Source organism: Salmo salar, chromosome 10 (assembly GCF_965601325.2).
Source record: "Salmo salar chromosome 10, fSalSal1, whole genome shotgun sequence".
In the NCBI taxonomy this organism is placed as follows: Eukaryota; Metazoa; Chordata; class Actinopteri; order Salmoniformes; family Salmonidae; genus Salmo; species Salmo salar.
This window is the reverse complement of record NC_138300.1, coordinates 76,478,631-76,501,578: the sequence shown is the minus strand read 5'-3', so window position 1 is coordinate 76,501,578 and position 22,948 is coordinate 76,478,631. Positions and strand designations below refer to the sequence as shown.

General features: G+C 42.2%; 1 protein-coding gene across 2 annotated transcripts in view; it reads left to right on the top strand.

Annotated features, from left to right (window-relative positions):
• The window catches only part of zgc:113516 (Ethanolamine kinase 1), a 35,541-nt gene that overhangs the window by 6,622 nt on the left and 5,971 nt on the right, over positions 1-22,948 (top strand). For both annotated transcript variants that reach the window (XM_082956568.1, NM_001141805.1), the window contains 4 exon segments: positions 2,293-2,433; positions 12,710-12,858; positions 14,079-14,162; positions 14,994-15,154. In XM_082956568.1, coding sequence (XP_082812694.1) covers positions 2,293-2,433; positions 12,710-12,858; positions 14,079-14,162; positions 14,994-15,154 — 535 coding nt within the window.

The following is a 22,948-nucleotide window of genomic DNA, read 5'->3' as shown; positions in this document are numbered from 1 at the left end:
GTAGCAGAGAGAACAGTCTATGACTAGGGTGGCTGGAGTCTTTGGCAATTTTTAGGGCCTTCCTCTGACACCGCCTGGTATAAGGTACAAGGTCCTGGAGGTCCTCGATAGCAAGAAGCTTGGCCCCAGGGATGTACTTGGCCATACGCACTACCCTCTGTAGTGCCTTGCAGTCGGAGGCCGAGTAGTTGCCATACCAGGCGGTGATGCAACCAGTCAGGATGCCCTCGATGGTGGAGCTGTAGAACTTTGAGGATCTGAGGACCCATGCCACATTTTTCAGTCTCCTGAGGGTTAATAGGTGTTGTTCTGACCTCTTCACGACCACGTGTATGGCGTCGTGTGGGCGAGTGGTCTGCTGATGTCAACGTTGTGAACTGAGTGCCCCATGGTGGCGGTGGGATTATGATGTGGGGAGCAAAAAGCTACGGACAATGTGTTTACACGGAGTGGAACAGGGAAAACCAAGAGCAGACTCAGACGAGGAGACTGGGATGAAGTAACCAAGGTATTTATTGAAACACGGGGAAGATGGAGTGCAGGCCAGGGGAAGCTCGGACGGGTTGAAGGAAACCAGGTGCGGAGGCTGAGGCTGGGGCGAGAGGGGTTGGGACAGGGTAAGGAGGTCCGGAGGGGAATCCAAGGGAGCAGTAGAGTGGGGAATCCAGGGCAGAGTAGCAGGATGAGGAGACGTGGGACTGGAGACATGGACCAGAGTCAGAGCGGCCAGAACTGAAGCGGAGAGGAAAACCGTGTTAGGCAAGGAAAACAGGCACAACAGGATAACAGGCTCTAAATAGTAACAAATGGCTAGAGACGTAGACTGGCTGAGCAGAGATTACTATCTGGCAGTGTGGAAATTGCAGAACTGAGTATTTGTAGATGGCTTGATTATGGAACAGGTTGCAGCTGGTATGGATCTGCTCTGACTCCAGCACACCTGTCTCCGCCCACACAATCACACAAACAGAGAGAGAGAGAGAGGGCGAGACCACTGGGGGAGTGGCGGCAGGTCAAAGAGACACAGGATGAGCAGTAGAGGGCATGGCAGGAGCAGATGTAACACAATGAACACAATTGCATTTTGAATGCACAGAGATACCATGATGAGATTCTGAGGTTCATTCATTCATTGATAATGCATAATAATGATCTGTACACAATTCCCGGAAGCTGAAAACGTCCCAGTTCTTCCATGGCCTGTGTACTCACCAGACATGTCACCCATTGACATGTCACCCCGTTTCCTTGAGATGCTCTGGATCGACGTGTGTTTTTTAGGAGTATCAGAGGACAGGATAGGGTCGCTGAGATATCAGAGAACAAAACGATGTGAAGGCTTTCACAGGTTCTTAGAAGGTTTCTTTAGAGTAGCACCTGTTGGTTGGCAGGCTGGCGGCTGGCTGGCTGGCTGGCTGGCTGGCTGGCTGGCTGGCTGGCTGGCTGGCTGGCTGGCAGGCTGGCGGCTGTGTGTGTGTACGTGTGTGTGTACGTGTGTGTGTACGTGTGTGTGCATGTGTGTGTTTGTTTGTTTTTACTTTATGTAAGGTTTGGGTCTGGATAAGGATTTATCAGTGGGTACCAGAGTAAAGAGTATGTTTGTTGGACTCAACCTGTACTAATATCAACCAAACAGTTACAGTCAAATTTCTGTGTATTACCTTCAACCTTCTGACTTACTTTTACCGACCTCATTAAATATGTTCACTCTTCAATTCACTACCTCTCATGTGTGCAAATCAGTTATATACTGTATATTGTGCTTGTATTTAATTATATATATTATGCCTATTATTTCATATAAATCAGTTTCCTTAGATTTACTCCCTAGATACATTTCCTTTGATCCCCTGAACCAGTTCCCTTAGGTTCTCTAAACCAGCTTCCTTAGGTTTTACTCCCATTGATCAATTTTAACTCTGAACCAATTTCCTTAGGTTCTACACGTGATTGTAGGTCAACTCTGGATCAATTTCGTTAAATCCTACTGTTCACCGACCAGATTAATCATTATAGGAAAATAGTTCTGCCAAATTGAACCTCAAAATGTTGTGGATGAGGAGGACAAGAGATCTTTCACCATTAAGACTCGGCTGGAAAACAGACAGTACCTCACAGAGATTTTAGAATAAGGTCTCTTACCTTCTTAATTGTGGGCAGAGCTGCTGTCTGGGTCCAAGCCGAGTGAAACAGGTCAAGAAGTGAAGTCGCTTTTTTTTGTGTGCAATATCTTGGCTCTGTCTCATTTGTAGTTATGCTATACAATTATACAATTTTTTTTTCCTTCTGTAGATTGATTGCGACAGAAATGGGAAAAATCCACTCGATCAAGCTTGAATCGGACAACCCTGTGGAGAATATTCTGTGGAAGAAGATGGCCCAGTTTCTCAAACTTGTCCATAATGCTCTGAGCAACACAACAGCGCCACATAGGTGAGTTAACACAACCCTATCTACTTAGAAACTTAGACATTTTATTGTTTGTTAAATGTTTTTTGTAAACCAAAGATTTGTAATAGTCGTTCACTTTCCTCTTCCTTTATGAGTTGTATTGATGGTGAAGTCTGACTCATTTAGCCAGTCGTTACTGTTGCTATTATGCTGTGTTCATAACCAAGTGGGAAGGTGGTATTTACCACATACAGCTGGGAAAAATCCAGTTGAATGTCCCTCCAACTGGTAATTACTATTGGTAAATAAGTCTATCATACCTGAGCTCCAATTTATCCTACATGCTGAACTCTTGACATCACATATTAAGGAAATACCTCGATAACAGCATTTTCGGCAGTTAAATGCAACAACAAAACACTATTTAGAAAAAGCAATCTATTAATATGGTTTTTAAACACTATAATTTGTTTGTGAGCTTAATGTGTACTTTTAGATTAGGGTTGACACACCTTGTTTGCCATCAGACAATTTGTGTTTCTCAATGGGTTCAAAGCATGTGAATGCATCCAACTCGTATTTTAGGAAGCACTATGCAGAAATCGCTCAGCCATATCCTGGTTGCTAAAATTCTAATGGTTCGCCTAATTTCAGTTTGTATGACAAAACAAGCAGTCATTGTGTAGAGAATCATTGTACCATCTAAACCGGTGTGAAACATATTTTCCATAACCAAAAATATTGTATTTCAGCTGTTGTACAACCAAAGTAAAAGACACAAAAACAAAACTACAGAAAGGGAAGCACAGAAATAGCACAAATAGAACAGATCTACCGCTTCTTAGACTTGCTTTCAATGAAAGATCTATTACTCATATTTTTATGTGAATTTGCTATGGTTGCCCAAAAAGTTACATATTGTAGCTTTAAGACTGAACAAGTGGAAATTACTAGCTTCCTACTTTGTTATGAACGCAGCATTAGTCCACTCTCTCTTGCTATGTGGGGACACCAAGATGAGAAGAAGTGATTGGCCCATTGAGGAGGTGGGGGAGTGGCGCCTGTGGTAATGACATTGTGCTATCTTAGCCAGGGTCACAGGGTGAAAAGAGAGATGGAACTTCCAGACACTACAAATAAAAGCAGACATTGGCTCGGTTTCCTTGAAACGCTCTCTCCCTTATCAGTCAAATGTTCTGCCTTGTTTACGTTTGCTAAGAGGGGTCGGAAGTCCATGCAAACTCGAGTCAAACTAGAGTCCCAAAGTACTAGGTCTGCTTTAGTTTTTCACATTGAAAGAATATCACCACACTATGTTCTTTCTGGGTTTTTTTGTGTTTTGGTGGGAGAGGGCAAGGCAATTAGCTGTGGAGTGGGTCATCCATTTAACATAGAAGTACGATGGAGAGATTGGGATCCCTATGATAAGATAGGAGCAGCTTCCTGCATACATATGAGATGGAGTCAGTGTGCCTCTAGTAGTCTTTTTAACATTGCTATGACAGGACACAGACAACTAACTTTTTTGTGTGTAACATCCCATATAAGTTCTATTTTAGATAAAGAGAGTCGCACACGCTTGATATAAACTTCCAGTAATTTATCGGGTAAACCACCAACATTTCGGCATCACTGTGCCTTCTTCAGGGTAATGTCACGAATGCTTGAACCAGGTTATGTAGACAAACAGTGCAATTAGTGCAACCAATGACAATAGTGAGGGGGTGTGCCATAGTTACTGGTGGTCTACAAGCATGGCCACAGTATTGGGGATAGCTTTGTGGGATCTGACCTGCCCCCTGAGCCCACTCTAACACTCCTGACACCCATTCCAAATGGGAACTACGAATGTGGCTCATGCACCCAATGCAATAGCACCACATAAACATCCTTCTTCAGACACCCACATACAGGTCAGAAAATCCCTGTTAGGGGTATCATCTCATGCAAGACAAAAGGAGTGATCTATCTCATCACCTGTCCATGTGGGAAAGCATAGATAGGACAAACGAAAAGACAATTAAAACAATGCATAGCTGAACACCAAAGCTTAAGCAGGTGTAAGAACGTTAACTTTCCAGTAGCAGCTCACTTTGTTGGAGCTAACCATTCTATCTCCTCCCTGAAATACACAGGTATTGAGCAATGGCTACCCAGACTGCTTGCATTGCCCCCCCCCCCCCCCCCCCCCCCCCCCCTTTTACACCGCTGCTACTCTCTGTTATCATCTATGCATAGTCACTTTAATAACTCTACCTACATGTACATATTACCTCAATTACCTCGACTAACCGGTGCCCCCGCACATTGACTCTGACTCTGTTATTTTACTGCTGCTCTTTAACTACTTGTTACTTTTATTTCTTATTGTTCTTCATATTTTTTCAACTGCATTGTTGGTTAGGGGCTTGTAAGTAAGCATTTCACTGTAAGGTCTACACCTGTTGTATTCGGCGCATGTGACTAATGCTATTTGATTTGATTTGTTACTCTACCTAGGAGAGGAGGTAACATCGAGACCCTACTACTACACAGGGAGGCCTACAGGATATCCTGTCTAAAACACTGACCCCTAGTGGTCTGAATATTGACATTGATCTCAAGCCCTTCTTATGAACATTTCTCCTTCTTATAAATGAATATATTCTTTCTAAATCAAATCAAATGTATTTATATAGCCCTTCTTACATCAGCTGATATCTCAAACCCAGCCTAAAACCCCAAACAGCAAGTAATGCAGGTGTAGAAGCACGGTGGCTAGGAAAAACTCCCTAGAAAGGCCAAAACCTAGGAAGAAACCTAGAGAGGAACCAGGCTATGAGGGGTGGCCAGTCCTCTTCTGGCTGTGCCGGGTGGAGATTATAACAGAACATGGCCAAGATGTTCAAATGTTCATAAATGTCCAGCATGGTCAAATAATAATAATCACAGTAGTTGTCGAGGGTGCAACAAGTCAGCACCCCAAGAGTAAATGTCAGTTGGCTTTTCATAGCCGATCATTGAGAGTATCTCTACCGCTCCTGCTGTCTCTAGAGAGTTGAAAACAGCAGGTCTGGGACAGGTAGCACGTCCGGTGAACAGGTCAGGGTTCCATAGCCGCAGGCAGAACAGTTGAAACTGGAGCAGCAGCACGGCCAGGTGGACTGGGGACAGCAAGGAGTCATCATGCCAGGTAGTCCTGAGGCATGGTCCTAGGGCTCAGGTCCTCCGAGAGAGAGAAAGAAAGAAAGAAAGAGAGAAAGAAAGAGAGAATTAGAGAGAGCATACTTAAATTCACACAGGACACCGGATAAGACAGGAGAAATACTCCAGATATAACAGACTGACCCTAGCCCCCCGACACATAAACTACTGCAGCATAAATACTGGAGACTAAGACAGGAGGGGTCAGGAGACACTGTGGCCCCATCCGATGATACCCCCGGACAGGGCCAAACAGGCAGGATATAACCCCACCCACTTTGCCAAAGCACAGCCCCCACACCACTAGAGGGATATCTTCATCCACCAACTTACCATCCTGAGACAAGGCCGAGTATAGCCCACAAAGATCTCCGTCACGGCACAACCCAAAGGGGGGCGCCAACCCAGACAGGAAGACCACGTCAGTGACTCAACCCACTCAAGTGACGCACCCCTCCTAGGGGCGGCATGGAAGAACACCAGTAAGCCAGTGACTCAGCCCCTGTAATAGGGTTAGAGGCAGATAATCCCAGTGGAAAGAGGGGAACCGGCCAGGCAGAGACAGCAAAGGCGGTTCGTTGCTCCAGAGCCTTTCCGTTCACCTTCACACTCCTGGGCCAGACTACACTCAATCATAGGACCCACTGAAGAGATTTCTACAGCCTATCAGCGTGCTTATTATGCATTATGGTTGAACCAAAAGATTACATGTAACAAAAATGAAATGTAATGGAAACAAATCAATGTATATGAAATAAAATTCAACAGTAATGTATGTTGATGCTAATATTATGTACAATATCTAATTTATGTTGCCATATGATAACAATAGCCTAATATATTCAACATGCTGTAAACTATTGTCTTGTAACGGTTTCACTCAATTCAGTCTCATCAACCTAGTAATTATGACACCCCCCCTCACTATTGTCATTGGTTGCACTAATTGCACTGTTTGTCTACATAACCTGGCTCAAGCGTTCACCACGTTACCCTGAAGAAGGCACAGCGATGCCTGAAACGTTGGTGGTTTACCTCGATAAATTACAGGAAGCTTATATATAGTGTGCGACTCTCTATTTATTTTTGCTAGTTTACAGTTTACTCGCCGTTAGTCAGCACCTCTACACAAAATCATTTCTCTGGGTGTGCGCCAGCTCATGCTTCTTATTAGATATACACATGATGTGGCATGACACAGGAAGTGGTATTTACGATATGATAATGGAAGTATAAGCAAACAATTTTCAATAATCTTAGAAGCAAATAAGACGATGTTCAAGCCAAGTATGTATAGGAAATTGCTAACCTGTAGGCCATTTCATTATAGAAAGGGCATTCTTCATTTTGCAGAGTGTACTGTCCACCAGCTTTAACCACAGATGCACCGCAGTCGGACGTCCAATAGATGGGGCTATATTGTGATACATTTTCAAACCTGGACAAGTTGATCAACAATTAAGTTTGAAAATGATTTTCACAGGACACAAAAAGAACAAATAGATTTGACTTAAAAGAAAAAAAACTTTTAGCAGTGCAGAAAGGCTCCACTAAAAGGTTGAACATTGTCTCCAGACATTTGGATGCACGGGAGGTTGGTGGCACCTTAATTGGGGAGAATGGGCTTGTGGAAATGGCTGGAATAGAATAGGTGGAATGGTATCAAATACATCAGACATATGGTTTCCATGTGTCTGATGCCTTTCCATTGACTCCATTTCAGGTATTATTATGATCCGTCCTCCCCTCACTAGCCTCCACTGTTTGGATGTCTAGATCAATATTTAAATGCATGTTTATACACTACATGACCAAATGTACGTGTACACCTGCTCGTCGAACATCTCATTCCAAAATCATTGTCATTAATATGGAGTTTGTCCCCCCTTTGCTACTATAATAGCCTCCACTCTTCTCGGAAGGCTTTCCACTAGATGTTGGAACATTGCTACGGGGACTTACTTCCGCCACAAGAGCATTAGTGAGGTTGGGCACTGATGTTGGCTCGCAGTTGGTGTTACAATTAATTTCAAAGATGTTGGATGGGGTAGAGGTCAGGGCTCTGTGCAGGCCAGTCAAGTTCTTCCACACCAATCTCGACAAACCATTTCTGTATTGACCTCGCTTTGTGCACGGGGGCATTGTCATACTGAAACAGGAAAGGGGCTTCCCCAAACTGTTGCCACAAAGTAGGAAGAACAGAATCGTCTACAATGTCATTGTATGCTGTAGCATTAAGATTTCCCTTCACTGGAACTAAGGGGCCTAGCCCAAACCATGAAAAACAGCCCCAGACCATTATTCCTCCACAAAACTTTACAGTTGGCACAATGCATCCGCCAAACCCAGATTTGTCCATCGGACTGCCAGATGGTGAAACGTGATTCATCATTCCGGAGAACACGTTTCCACTGCTCCAGAGTCCAATGCGAGCTTTACACCACTCCAGCCAACGCTTGGCATTGCGCAATGTGATCTTAGGCTTGTGTGCGGCTGTTCGGCCATGGAAAACCATTTCATTAAGTTTCCGACAAACAGTTATTTTGCTGACATTGCTACCAGAAGCAGTTTGTAGTAAGTGTTCCAACCGAGGGCCGCCGATTTTTACACACTACGAGCTTCAGCACTCTGCGGTCCCGTTCTGTGATGCTGTGTGGCTTATTACTTTGAGGCTGAGCCGTTGTTGCTACTATAAACATTTTCACTTCACAGCAACAGCACTTACAGTTGACCGGTGCTACTCTACCAGGGGCTACTCTGACGGTACCACGTTGAAAGTCACTGAGCTGAATCCACTCATTTGAAGGGGTGTCCACATACTTTTGTATACATAGTGCATGTCATAATCAAATATGGGTGATTTCTGTGCAGAACAAATTTGTTTATATTTTTCACATCTCTCATTGTAAGGCATTCCACTTATACAAGGAATTCTTCCAATCTATTAGCTCTTACAGGTCAATCGTCCATAAAATATACATTTCAAATTATTGCTTTGAATGTTTGTTTGTATGTGGTTTTGTGTGTGATAAAAGGAGCCACAGAGGGAGAGGTTGAGAACCGGACAACACACAAAAGCATCAGAGAGACTTTTGTACTTGGGGAATGTAAAAGTGCTTGTGAAAGAGTGTCTTCCGAGGAAACGGAGGTAGAGGGGGAGCAGGAAGAGGCTGCACCTGCAGAAGAGCCCCTCAGTCAGCGTCAGACAGTCACCCGCTGGGGTGGGAGGCAGAGGAGAGGAAGGAGAAGAGAGAACAGGAGAGGAGATACATCTGTGGTGTTGAGGAGAGGGGGGAAGAGGGCAGAACAGGAGAGGAGTGGGGAGGAGAGAACAGGACAGAGCAGGACAGGAGAGAACATGAGAGGAGAGGAAAGCAGGAAAGGAGACATACAGCTGCACTACAGTTCCGAGGAGAGTGCCGAAGCCGGAGAGAGCAGCCTCCTGCTCTGCTCAAAGCCCTCCTGCTAATTCTCCCATTTAACACTCAACACAAACCACACAATACTGCCATAATCACTGCTGCTCCACTGGAGCTGGTAATCAGCTGTAAATAAGGCGCATTGATAACGAGCCGCCAGAGGAGGAAATTCCTCTAATTACTGTAGCTAGCTCTCTAGAAACTTCACTGAAAGAAATGAGAGGAGTGGGAGCCGGGAGACTAGCAGCATACTTCACGACCGCCTGTGTCTGAAAGGCAGAGGAGTTGGGCAAGAGAAGTGGGGGGGGGGGGAGTTCAAGATAGCAGAGTGGTGTTGCGATGTAAAATGTTTGGGAGCTTGTTTTTGTTGTTTGAATTTATTTTCAAGATAGAATAATTGATCGGAATTAATCCCGTTTTCTTTTTTACCATGGATTGTGCCTTTGAACAAACATTTGTTTTCTTCTGTACTGTTATTCTGCAAACAGAATAAAAAATGAGTTTGCATTTTTAAAGAGATATGGAATTTGCTAACCACATTTAATATGACATATTTTAATGAATATTGATGATATTGAGATACAAATAAATTGCCTATCAAGAGCTAATATATGAATGAAATACTAATATCATACGAATATTTATACTGTTTTATTTTTTATTTAACTAGGCAAGTCCGTTAAGAACAAATTCTTATTTATAATGACAGACTACCAGGGAGCAGTGGGTTAACTGCCTTGTTCAGGGGCAGAATGACAGATTTTTACCTTGTCAGCTCAGGGATTTCATCCAGCAACCTTTCAGTTACTGGCCCAATGCTCTAACCAATAGGCTACCTGCCACCCCCTGTACTAGGCTATTTTTAAAAGAGTTTCTGGGAAAGTAAAAACCTAAGAAAAAATAGGGTTATTCTAAAATTGCAAGAACACATGTTGTAAGAACAAAACTGTGTTACAGTGTAGGCTATATCCCAGAAATACAGATAACAGTTTGAACAGGGCCCAAAGCCTTTATGAGTGATGAGCAAAGTGTCCATTCGCAACTACAATGAAAAATTATTAAACGGAGCTGAACAAGATAATCTTCCATCCAAATGAGTGATTGTGGGGCTGAGAAAATAGTGTAGGAGGGGAAAAGAGCTCTGTCATGACTGTAAACAACGGCCTACGTCTCTGCTTTTATTGTACGTTCCTAACAGACCCCACTAAATTATGTCGACAACTGTGTATAATAGTACCACAACTGTTTGTCCCCTTGCATAAATAGGTAGAACAGTGTTTAAATTACTTTCTTGGATTTTTTTTCTTTGGCGATTGAAAAGAGACAAACATTTTTTTATTTTGAACGGCACAATGCTTACACAGCGTTTCCCAGGTGCATTTTCGAGTGGCGTCCGTAAAAATAAGACCTTTGTTGATTGATAGAGCTTTCCCAAGAAGGAAAAACAAAACATTGTGAAGGCATGTAACCTCTCCGGATGATATGTTGTGCTGTCTAGTGTCATAAACAACTTGTTTTGATGTAAACGCATGCAGGCCTGGAGAATGCATCTACAGGTTGGTGAACTACTGCATTAAGTAATTCTCCCCCTGGTAGAATAAAAGGCCGGGCCAGACGTTTTCCTCTTCTAGTCTTTCTTCAAGTCTTTGCAGGCACAGGAAGTAATGGACTTTATTTGTCTCTGTATTTGTACTGTGCACAGAGTTATTTTTGCTGTAAGACTACTGATAGATTAATGGCCAACATGAACTTGATGTGATACAACAACTTGAAACATGGAAATAAGTCCAATATAGTATATTTTCTTTTAAAATATCAGTATTCAGTCAGTGGTCAAGTCTCTTGAAGGCACTGAGCCCTGCACATGTACTATATACTGTTTACTGTTTGAAGATTTAAGTTTTAATGTCACATGAACAAGTACAGTGAAATGCCTTGCACGTGCCAAACCCAACAATGCAGTAATCAATATCAATGTAGCACTAAAAATAACAAAAGGTAGAACAAAAACAATAAGAATAACACAAGAAAGTAAGAAGCTATATACAGCGTCAGTTCCAGTACCATATTAACAATGTGCAGGAATACTGGAGTGATACAGGTAGATATGTATAGGGGTAAGGTGACTAGGCATCAGGATACATGATAAACAGAGAAGCAGCAGCATAAATGATGATTGTGTGTGAGTGTGTGTGCAGGTGTGTAGTCTGCATAAATGTGTGTGCAGGCTATGTGTGTGTTGGAGTGTCAGTGTGCGTGAGTGTGCATAGAGACAGTGCAAAAATAAAAAATAAAATACAGTATAAGGGTCAACTCAGATAGTCCATGTAGCCATTATGTCAGCTACAGTATTTAGCAGAATTATGGCTTGGGAATAGAAGCTGTTTAGGAGCATGTTGGTGTCAGACTTGATGCACCGGTACCTCTTGCTGTGCGGAAGCAGAGAGAACAGTCTATGGCTTGGGTGGCTGGAGTCTTTAACGATTTTCCAGGCCTTCCATTCACACCACCTGATATAGAAGTCCTAGATGGTAGGGAGATCGGCCCCAGTGATGTACTGGGCTGTCCGCACCACCATCTGTAGCACCATGCGATCGAGGGCGGTGCTGTTGCCTTAACAAGCAGTGATGCAGCCAGTCAAGATGTTCTCAGTGCTGCAGCTGTATAACTTTTTGAGGATTTGAGGGCCCATGACAAACCTTTTCAATCTCTCTGAAGCTCCCCTCCATTGCAGCCCCATCGATATGAATGGGGGTATGCTCGCCCCTCTGTTTCCTGTAGTCCATTATCAGCTCCTTGGTCTCACTGATGTTGAGGGAGAGTTTGTTGTCCCAGCACCACACTGCCAGGTAACTGACCTCCTCCCTGTAGGCTGTATAATCATCGCCGGTGATCAGGCCTGCCACCGTTGTGTCCGTCAGCAAACTTGATGATGGTGTTGGAGTTGTGCGTGGCCACACAGTCGCGGGTGAACAGGGAGTACAGGAGGGGACTAAGCACACACCCCAGTGGGGCCCACGTGTTGAGGGGCAGTGTGGCAGTCGGGCCGTCAGGAAGCCCAGGATCCAGTTGCAGATGGAGAAGTTCAGTCCAGCTGATCTGCACATGCTCTGAGAATGTGCCCAGGAATATTGTCCGGCTCCGAAGCAGCGAACCTTCACTCTGTGGACAACGTCGCCGATGCATTTCCTAATGAAGCCAGTGACGGAGGTGGTGAGCTCGTCAATGTTATTGGCGGAGTCTCGGAACATATTCCAGTCGGCGCTAGCAAAGCAGTCCTGAAGCATAATCTCTGATTCTGATGACATTTCTCAACGGGCGAGTCACAGGTACTTCCTGTTTGAGCTTCTGCTTGTAAACAGGGAAGCAGGAATACAGACTCATGATCTGACATGCCGAATGGCGGATGAGGGAGGAGGGCATTGTACGCTTGCTTGTGGGTAGAGTAACAGTAGTCTAGGACTTTATCGCCCCTAATGGCGAAGGACATGTGTTGGAAGTTTGGCATCACGTGTCTTAATGACGCAGAATTAAAATAGCCGGTGACAAGAAAGGCTGCAGCACATGCATCTTTAGTACATTATAATATACATTATACCTTCCTTCATCTGTGTAAAAACAGCATGTGTAATAGCATGAAATACATTTGAATGTGATGATACTTTCAGTGCCTGCAATGCATAACTGTTATTTTATTGACTTTTTTGCCCACATAGTTCCAAGCTTCTGCAAGAGATCCCTAGCATCGAAACCCTGTCAGATGAAATGGAGACGCTGAAAAGACACCTCTCTCAGATCGGCTCGCCGACCGTGCTGTGTCACAACGACCTCCTGACTAAAAACATCATCTACGACAACAAAGAGGGTGGGTGAGGGTGTATGATGTGTCTTAGTGCCTGGAATTGAAGTTGCAACACTGACATTAAAAGTGATCCAAGCGAGTTCATTTGGTACAGTAGTTAAAAAAGCAATGGGGCATGAGGTATAACTGGATTCATTAGAATTGAACTGTTTAGGTATAGCATTTGTTCTGCCAATCTGGTGCAACAGACCATCAGTGTCGGTAAGAATACAAGTTTGCCATATTTTAGACTCAAAAACTCTGATGTCCCTTCGATTTCACTTATTTCCATAAAGTGGTCTGATTGTAGGACAAACCTTGACAAAATGTGGTTCACAAAACGGTCTTGATCTATCCCACAGCTTTCCTTTATGTTGCTATGCATACTAAACCTATACCCTATTCCCTTAATCCCCTTTTCATTTTTTTATGTCCTAATGTCATTTCAATCTTGCGGCATTGTTATGATGCATGTGAGGCACACGATTATGATAAAGAAATGATTCATGTTTCTTTGAATCTTGTCAGGGACTTTGTAGTTGTAACAGTAAAGCACAAACTAAAAGCCTATGATACTGGAACATAATCTAAGTAAAATGGAAAATAATTTCATTGTATCTAATTGAGGAAATTTAGCATTGACTTTTGGGTGTTGACTAAGGTGCGGCAGGTAGCCTCGAGGTTAAGCTCAAAAGGTTGGTGTTTCAAATCTCACAGCCGACAAGTTGAAAAAACTGTCTCTATGCTCTTGAGCAAGGCACTTAACCCCAATTGCTCCAGGGTCGCTGGACAACGGTGACCCTGGCCATGACCCCACTCCATCCGGGTGTCTCAGGGGGAGTTTGGATTCGCAAGAAGCACATTTCCATTACAAACTTGGAATGATGAACACTTGTACAAGTGTGTAACACGACAAATATAAGCACCCCCAAAATTATTATTTGTTAAAGCTTTCAGAGCACATTATCAATTATAGCAACATGAATAGAGTAAAGACTTGGGTTTCAAATACTTGAAGTCTGCCTGGTGGGTGGAGTTGACAGTTTTGGGACTTTGATTTATTAAGCCAGGCAAGCTCCAACAGGCCCAGGTAAGGTATTTGAATGGATTTTTTACAAGTATTTGAAAGCCAGATCTGGATTCAAATACGTCTATTACTGAAATGCCAAAGAACAGTTTACTAATGTGCATGTGTGTCATCGTAATAAGCTGCATTAATCCTACATTAATCTTTCCTCCTTTAGGCATGGTGAGATTCATTGACTATGAGTATGCTGATTTTAACTACCAGGCCTTCGACATAGGCAACCATTTCAATGAGTTTGCAGGTGCGTTACTTCAGTTTATAATTCATAGGGAGTGGCCCCTGATCCGTGACTGGTTGTTTTATTTCTGTGTGTCTCAGAGGAACTGGAGACTTATTTTCATTACCTGGACCGGGTTAACTGCATAGTTTAATGCCAAAAATAGATTAGCAATGTCACTATGCAAAACCAAACAAACCCAACAAAAATAGCCAGTACAAAAATGTCATTTACTTAGGTGGTTTTGCAGTTTGCACGAGCTAACGTTAGATAGCTAGCTAGAAGGCCTCAGTAGACTATTTAATCTCGCTAGCCAAGAAGTTAGCCCCATCAGTCTCAGGCATTGATCTAAAGCGCTTGCTAAAGGGCTTCTTAGCTAGCTAGCTAACGTTAGCTGGTTCTATTTGGAGCCTTAGCTGAGAGCGGTATAGTGTAAACTGCAAAATCACATGAGTAAATCAAGTTTTTGACAGGTGTGGTGGCTATTGTTGTTTGTCACTGAGCTTTCTCTCACAGACGGGGAATCAGAGAGAAAACTTAAAATGATTTTATTTAAATGTATTTCAATATTTAATTTCGCCCTCAACATTGAACTTGTACTAACCAAGCTCATTAAATGGACATTACACTTTCAAAGTTTGTTTTCAGACCTCTAAAGAAGTATTTTTTCAGATCTCTAAATCTAATGTCAAGATACGATCCTTGTCCATCTACAGTATATGCCTCCACCCCAAATGTATAGAAAAGATAAACTAACAAGTTACATTTATGAGTAAAATGTGCCTTTAAGGTGTGAAATAAAACCCTATGGTTTGACAAGTTATCATGTATCTGTGTGTTTGATCCATCACCAAGGTACGAGTGACACTGACTACAGCCTGTATCCCAGACCTGAACTGCAGAGGGACTGGTTGACTGCTTACCTTGAGAGCTACAAGCACAGTGTGGGGCTGGAGGCCACAGTTACAGAACTAGAGGTTCAGAAGCTCTATGTTCAAGTCTGCAAGTTCTCACTGGTGAGAGTCAATGGCACAGTACCCATTATCCGGCATTGATATTTCACAATAGTCTAAGTAGACAATCACAGCAAAATACTTTATATCTACTTTCTAATTCGCATATATATTTTTTGTGTTCATTGGCTGACACATCCATTTAATGAGTATTTGTTGATGCAGAGACAAGTAGTAGTTTGTGCAGGGGAGCCTGAATTTCACTATAGTTCAAAATTCAAACTAACATCCAACTATGTCCGTTTACGGGTCCAGATTCCCAAAAACCAAAGTATGATCGACCTACCGCTCTGTGCGTTTTGACAGACTCTATCGGAGTTGATTTGAAACCACTGCAAGGAAAAATGACAGACAGCAGCCGAGATGTATTTTTTTTTTACAACCACAATTTCCAGTCGTTGGAGGCTCGAGTGGAGCTGGACTAGACTGATGCTGCTTTCATAAGTCAACAAAATATGCAAGATTGTCTTGGTAATCTTTGGGGTAGTGTCGATGTCTCTCAAAATAGCCCAGAAATGATGAGAAGGCATTTTCTTTTCCTCTAAACGTGGAGGGAGGAAGAAAAAATTATGGCCTGGAAATGAATAAGAGCAGAGATAACATCTTGTTGATTGAAATCAGATTTCAGTGACAAACCAAGAACTCTGGCTTGGTGAAGTGGGAGAAGTCACTCACTCACTGACAACTAATGGCTGTGTCAAGTTTCCAGTCCAAGTAATTTACAAGTCTGGCGTAGAGATGGTGGATATGCTTGTTGATCAAAACAATCAAGAGAAAAAACTTTGGCGTAGCTGGTTTTCATTTAAAGGCCCAGTGCAGTCAAAAATGTGATTTTTTTTGGGAGGGTTTTCTATATATTTCCACACTATGAGGTTGGAATAATACTGTGAAATTGTGAAAGTTATGATAATACTCTTTTAGTGTAAGAGCTGTTTGAAAAGGCCGTCTGTTATTTCAGCCTGTTTGGGTGGGATTGAGTTTTGGCATTCCTGACGACATCACCAGGCGTTATAAGTTAATAGACCAATAACATAGAGAGTTTCAAACCTGTCTGTTTTCAGCTAGTTTTCAGGTTACATATCCCTCCCTTTAGGCTCATCCAATTAGACGCCTCTCTCAGACCACACCCAGACAGTCCTAGCAACATTTTTGCTTGAGATATTGCTCTTTGATTAGAAGCAATTTGTTTTTTTACCATTTTGATTTTAAGCAATAACAGTAAGGTACTTAATTGTTACCCAGAAATTAATTGATTTTGAGATAAAAATGGCTGCATTGGACCTTTAAATCTGATTTCGAGATATGACTAGAAAAATCCCAATATCCCTCCTATACTAAGGTCTTTAGTTATTTGACAGGCTGTTTGTAGTTTGCCAGTGTTTTTAGAGTGCAATGTCAGTTAATTGGAAACCGTATAGGTCCACTGAAAGGAAGCTTATTTTGTCCATGGCATTTCCATGTAAAGGACCCATGAGCACCAACATGTGAAGTTCATAGGAGCATATCAAATTGGGTGTCAAATAAAAGCTAAGAGTTTATATTTTTGGAAAATGAAGGCATAGATACATTTTTCAACCATGTTCCATCTTAAAAATTAGGCATAATGGTGGGACATCACAAAATATATTTTCCCAAAACACAAAAACTGTCCAGTTGTGCGGATGATTCTAAAATGTTTATTTTAGGGTGCAGAAAACTTTCACCTGATGAAACAAGAACATTCCCATAATGCATTTCTTCCCAGAAGACATTCCTATAATGTTGTAAGAATGTTGACGGAACACCTGGTATAAGGTGTTTAATTAAGTTATGGAAATTGTCTAGACTGTTGCAATAATATTTTTGTGATAGTCACATAGGTTGCACAGAACATTGTTCCACAATTTCCAAATAAGTACAATGCACTCGGAAAATATTCAGACCCCTTGACTTTTTCCACATTTTGTTATGTTACAGCCTTATTCTAAAATTGATTAAATTGTTTTTCCCCCTCATCAATCTACACACAATAATCCATAATGACAAAGCAAAAACAGGTGTTAAAACCTGTTGGGGCTAGGGGGCAGTATTGAGAATTTTGAAAAGAATATGTGCCCATTTTTAACTGCCACCTACACCAACTCAGAAGCTAGGATATGCATATTATTACCAGATTTGGATAGAAAACACTCTGAATTTTCTAAAACTGTTTGAATGGTGTCTGTAAGTATAACAAAACTCATATGAGAAAACCTGAGAGAAAAAAAGAATTTTGTGGCTGTACTATTTTTTTTAATCATTGTTTTATAGATACCAGAGTGAGAAAGGATTCATTTCGCAACTCCTACGGCTTCCACTAGATGTCAGCGATCTTTATAAAGTTGTTTGAAGCGTCTATGATCAACAGAGACCGGATGACAAGGAAGGGAAGTTGACCTCCCTGGGATGTCGTCACTTCCATTATTGCTTGCACCTGCTCAATCATGTGACGCGAGACAATTTTCAAATACATTTTTCAAGACACAGGAGACGTCGGGTTGAAACATTACTGATAAAATGGCTCTAAAGATTGATGCTAAACAACGTTTGACATGTTTGAACGAACGTAAATAGATTATTTTTAAACTTTTCGCCGTGACTTCCCACCCCCCCGCCCGCGCTACTTTTGAGTAGCCACCGAAGCGCTAACAACATGGAACAACTTGGAGTTATTTGGACATCAATTATGAACTTTGTCAAAAGAAACCACATTTGTAGTGGACCTGGGATTCCTGGAAGTGCCAATGGATGAAGATAATCAAAGGTAAGGGAATATTGACAATAGTAATTTTGATATTACATGGTTACAAGATGGTGCTAACCTGTATAGCCTAGCCTATTGTTCTTAGCACAGCACCCGGTTTATTGCAAATTGTGATTTCCCAGTAAAGTTATTTTGAAATATGGCAATGCAGTAGCGTTTACGAAATGTTAAAATATAATTATTTGAATGACAATATTATAATTTACCAATTTTTTCGAATAGTAATTTTGTAATTTGTAACGTTGTTCACCGGAAGCATTTGAGAGAAGAAAAAAAATCTGAATTTCCCCGCCTATGTAAAATGCTGTTTTTGGATATAAATATGAACTTGATGGAACAAAAAATGCATGTATTGTATAACATAATGTCTTAGGAGTGTCATCTGAGGAAGATTGACAAAGGTTAGTGCATAATTCTAGCTGGTTTCTGCTTTTGGTGACGCCTGACCTTGAATTGAAAATGGATGTTTGTACTTTTGTGGCTATGTACTGTCCTAACATAATCTAACTTTATGCTTTTGCCGTAAAGCCTCTTTGAAAATCGAACAATGTGGTTAGATTAAGGAGATGTTTATCTTTTAAATTGTGTAAAATAGTTGATTGTTTGAGAAATTGAAATTATTAGATTTTTTATGTTTTGAATTTCCAGCCTTGTTAGCAATCCCGTCTCGGGGTTCATTGCTAACCTGTAGCCCCAACAGGTAAGAAATGAATGCACATTTATTAAAAAGAAAAAACTTAAATATTACATTTACATAATTATTCAGACCCTTTACTCAGTACTTTGATGAAGCACCTTTGGCAGCGATTAAAGCCTTGAGTATTCTTGGGTTTGAGGCTACAAGCTTAGCACATTTGTATTTGGAGAGTTTATCCCATTCTTCTCTGCAGATCCTTTCAAGCTCTGTCAGGTTGGATGGGGAGCTTCGCTACACTGCTATTTTCAGGTCTCTCCAGAGATGTTTGATTGGGTTCAAGTCTGGCCTCTGTTTGGGCCACTCAAGGACATTCAGAGACTTGTACCAAAGCCACTCCTGCATTGTCTTGGCTGTGTGCTCAGGGTCGTTGTCCTGTTGGAAGGTGAACCTTCTCCCCAGTCTGAGGTCCTGGGTGCTCTGGAGCAGGTTTTCATCAAGGATCTCTCTGTACTTTGCTCCGTTCATCTTTCCCTCGATCCTGACTAGTCTCCAGTCCCTGTCGCTGAAAAACATCCCCACAGCATGATGCTGCCGCCACCATGCTTCACCGTAGGGTTGGTGCCAGGTTTCCTCCAGACGTGACGCTTGGCAGTCAGGCCAAAGAGTTCAATCTTGGTTTCATCAGACCAGAGAATCTTGTTTCTCATAGTCAGAGTTCTTGAGGTGTCTTTTAGCAAACTCCAAGCAGGCTGTCATGTGCCTTTTACTGAGGAGTGGCTCCTGTCTGGCCACTCTACCATAAAGGCCTGTTTGGTGGAGTGCTGCAGAGATGGTTGTCCTTCTGGAAGGTTCCCATCTCCACAGAGGAACTCTGGAGCTCTGTCAGAGTGACCACTGGGTTCTTGGTCACCTCCCTGACCAACAATCATGTGATATTTTCGTGACTCAAACATTACAACAAAATCTATGTGCTAAAAAACATTAGCTGACATTTCAAAATAGCTCTTCAAGGCAAGGTTTCCCTAACTCAGTCCTGGTTTCCCTAACTCAGTCCTGGTTTCCCTAACTCAGTCCTGGTTTCCCTAACTCAGTCAAGGTTTCCCTAACTCAGTCCCCCCCACCCAAATTACAGCGTGCCATGTAAAGGCACTGGTACGAAGACCAAACAAACACGTAACAAAACACAGGGTTGAAACCCAAACAAAAGAGCAAGGAGTACCTCGAATAAATACACGGGACGAGACCTGTAATCATCTGCACAATACAGGCGGCACGAGAACCGAAACAACAAGGCACAGGTACTCACAGGCACAACGGAACAATAATCGACAGCCCAATGGTGAACCAAAGGGCACATTTATACAATTACAATCAGTGGGAATGGTGACCAGGTGTGCGTAATGACACAGTTCCGGAGGGATCCGTGACACTCTAGCACTACACATTGATTGATTCAACTAATCAAAGCTTGATGATTAGTTGGTTATTTTAATCAGCTGTGTAGTGCTAAAGCAAAAACCAAAACGTGCACCCGGTGGGGCCCTAGGACCAATTTTGGGAAACCTTACTCTAAGGTATGAAATAACTGACATGACAAGAGGATTCTGCTAGTGCATTCTATTATTACAACTTTCAAGAGTAAGTTGTAAGCCTAACAGTTCCCCCCCCCAAAAAAAAATTAAAAAATTAGGGAATAAGTTTGGGAACCACTGGCTTAGAATACCGACACAACTGCGAATGCGAACGAATGAATGTGAACCGAACAAAACAGCGGTACCAAGTAGGCCTAGTAAAACAAAATATCAGATTGATGAAGGCATGACACAATCTATATTTAGGCTAATTCGATTAACAGTGAACAAACACAGTCAACAAAAGTCGAATGGAGATCCAAACAACCACTACTAAAGTGAGATGCAGCCATGCACTACTGTCTCGCCAAACAAATAGTCGTGTAAGTCCACTTCAAACATGGGAAACCATGCAGCAACATATTGGGATATGGCACAATACGCTTCCATACAGTTCCATTTACATCCACAAAAAACAATAGGCTACCAAGAAAGCCATAACAGAATGTATCTATTTCTATGATGAAACATACTGATATGTAGCTATACCTAGGGATGTCATTTGGGTTCTTGCATGGAATTATATTGAATTCTGCAGTAACCAAGTATTCCAGCCACACTTCCTATGAACCAGTTGCTATTAAATTACAATTTTTGGACAGAAAACCTGCGGCTAGGGTGGGGTTCTAGGCTAACCTGGGCTGCCTCCTAGGTTCCAAGATTGTCAGGAACAGTCGGAGGCGGAGGGGGCTGTGGAGCCATTATTCTGGCGGCACTTCTGGATGGGTGGGTAGGCTCTGCACGCGGACCTAGCTGGAGTTCAGCAACATCATTGCTGCTGGGCTTGGCAGCGGCCTCTGTGGTTTGATGTCGCTCATCGCTCTCCTTCAGTGGTGTAAAGTAAAAATACTTTAAAGTACTACTTAAGTCGCTTTTGGGAATATCTGTACTTTACTATTTATATTTTTGTCAACTTTTACTTTTACTTCACTACATTCCGAAAGAAAATAATGTACTTTTTACTCCATACATTTTACCTGACACCCAAAAGTACTCGTTACATTTTGAATGCTTAGCAGGACATGAAAATGGACCAATTCACGCGCTTATCAAGACAACACATGGTCATCCCTTCTGGCTCTGATCTGGCGGACTCACTAAACACAAATGCATCTTTTGTAAATGGTGCCATCTGCTTTGCTTAAAAGAATGAATTTGAAATAATTTATACTTCTACTTTTACTTTTGATATGTAAGTGTATTTTAGCAATTACATGTACTTTTGATACTTAGGTTTAGAACCAAATACTTTTAGACTTTTACTCAAGTAGTATTTTACTGGGTGACTTTTACTTTGACTTGAGTAACTTTCTATTAAGGTATCTATATTTTTAGTAATGTATGACAATTGGGTACTTTTTCTACCACTGCTCTCCTTCTCCTTTTGGCTTTGTTTAGGTACTTTGGTGAAGCCAATTTTTGATATCAATCGTGGCAGTGGCAGATTAGTTGGCTTGAGGTAGCTAAATAGGCTAAGGCTAGTAACCCTAACGTTTTTACAGCTAGCTAAGAAACTAACTAAACTCTGTAGTGGTGGGGCATGAGGTAGAGTTGAGTTCAACTTCAACAGTAAACTTGACCCCGCCCTTATAAATCAAAATCAAATATTACAGGTGAACCACGTTATTCACTTAGACTATCACAGATGAGTAATGTTTTTCCCCTCCCCAAAGGAGTCATACCTAACCACCCCAGTGGCTTTCCATAGCCCCCTACACACACCGCGGCATGCTCTATCCATTGTGCTGACACAGTGCAGCGGAGATACAGATTTTCACTCAATCATTTAAACACTTTTGCTATTTATATAGGGACTAAAGCCAAAACTAAGGGGGCACAAGTTTCAACTGAGGGTCTAAGCCCCCTTTTATCCCGTCGTGGAGGCGGCCTGGTCATGGGTGAACAGGGAGTACAGGAGGGGGCTGAGCACGCACCCCTGTGGGGCCCCAGTTATGAGGATAAGTGTGGCAGAGGTGTTGGTGCCTAACTTCACCACCTAAGGTCGGCCCGTCAGGAAGTCCAGGACCTAGTTGCACAGGGTGTGGTTCAGACCCAGGGCCCCGAGCTTAGTGATGAGCTTGGAGGGCGCTATGGTGTTGAAGCTGAGCTGTAGAATGAACAGCATTCTTACATAGGTATTCCTCTTTTCTAGATGGAAAAGGGCGATTCTCTTACCAAACTTTGCATCTGCACAGTTCTTCCAGTAACTGTGTTTTTGTGAATTTTTCGATGAAAATTGCTCAAAGTAGTCCTTGTGCATAGAGTTGTATGGTTTGTTACCGTTATCAATTTCTGTGGAATTGCCCTTCATCAATCACAAAAAGAGAAAGAACTGATATTGATGCCCCCTGAACTGCTGGGGTATGTTTTGATATTTCCTAGAGCCCTTTAATAGACAAATTGTCTCTGTGGCATCACTAAGGAGTGGCTCTCCGCAAATGTTCTTGGGATGGGAGCTTCTCCACTGCTCCTCTCCCCACCTTAAGCCCAGACAGAGCGAGCCAAGTCACACTGGGTTCTCTACAACTCGCTCTACGATAAAGAAATTGCAAAAGAGAATGTTTTTTTACGCAAACTGAACATTTTTAATATCGACTGCCATATCTAACAAATGTTCTATAAATCTGTCCTGCAGTGTGCAGTCCTTTGGTCATATATGCATGTTTGGAAATAGATATATAGATATAGATATATAGATCAAGAATCAGCCACCAACCTGTACACAAAACTCATCCTCCTAAAACTTG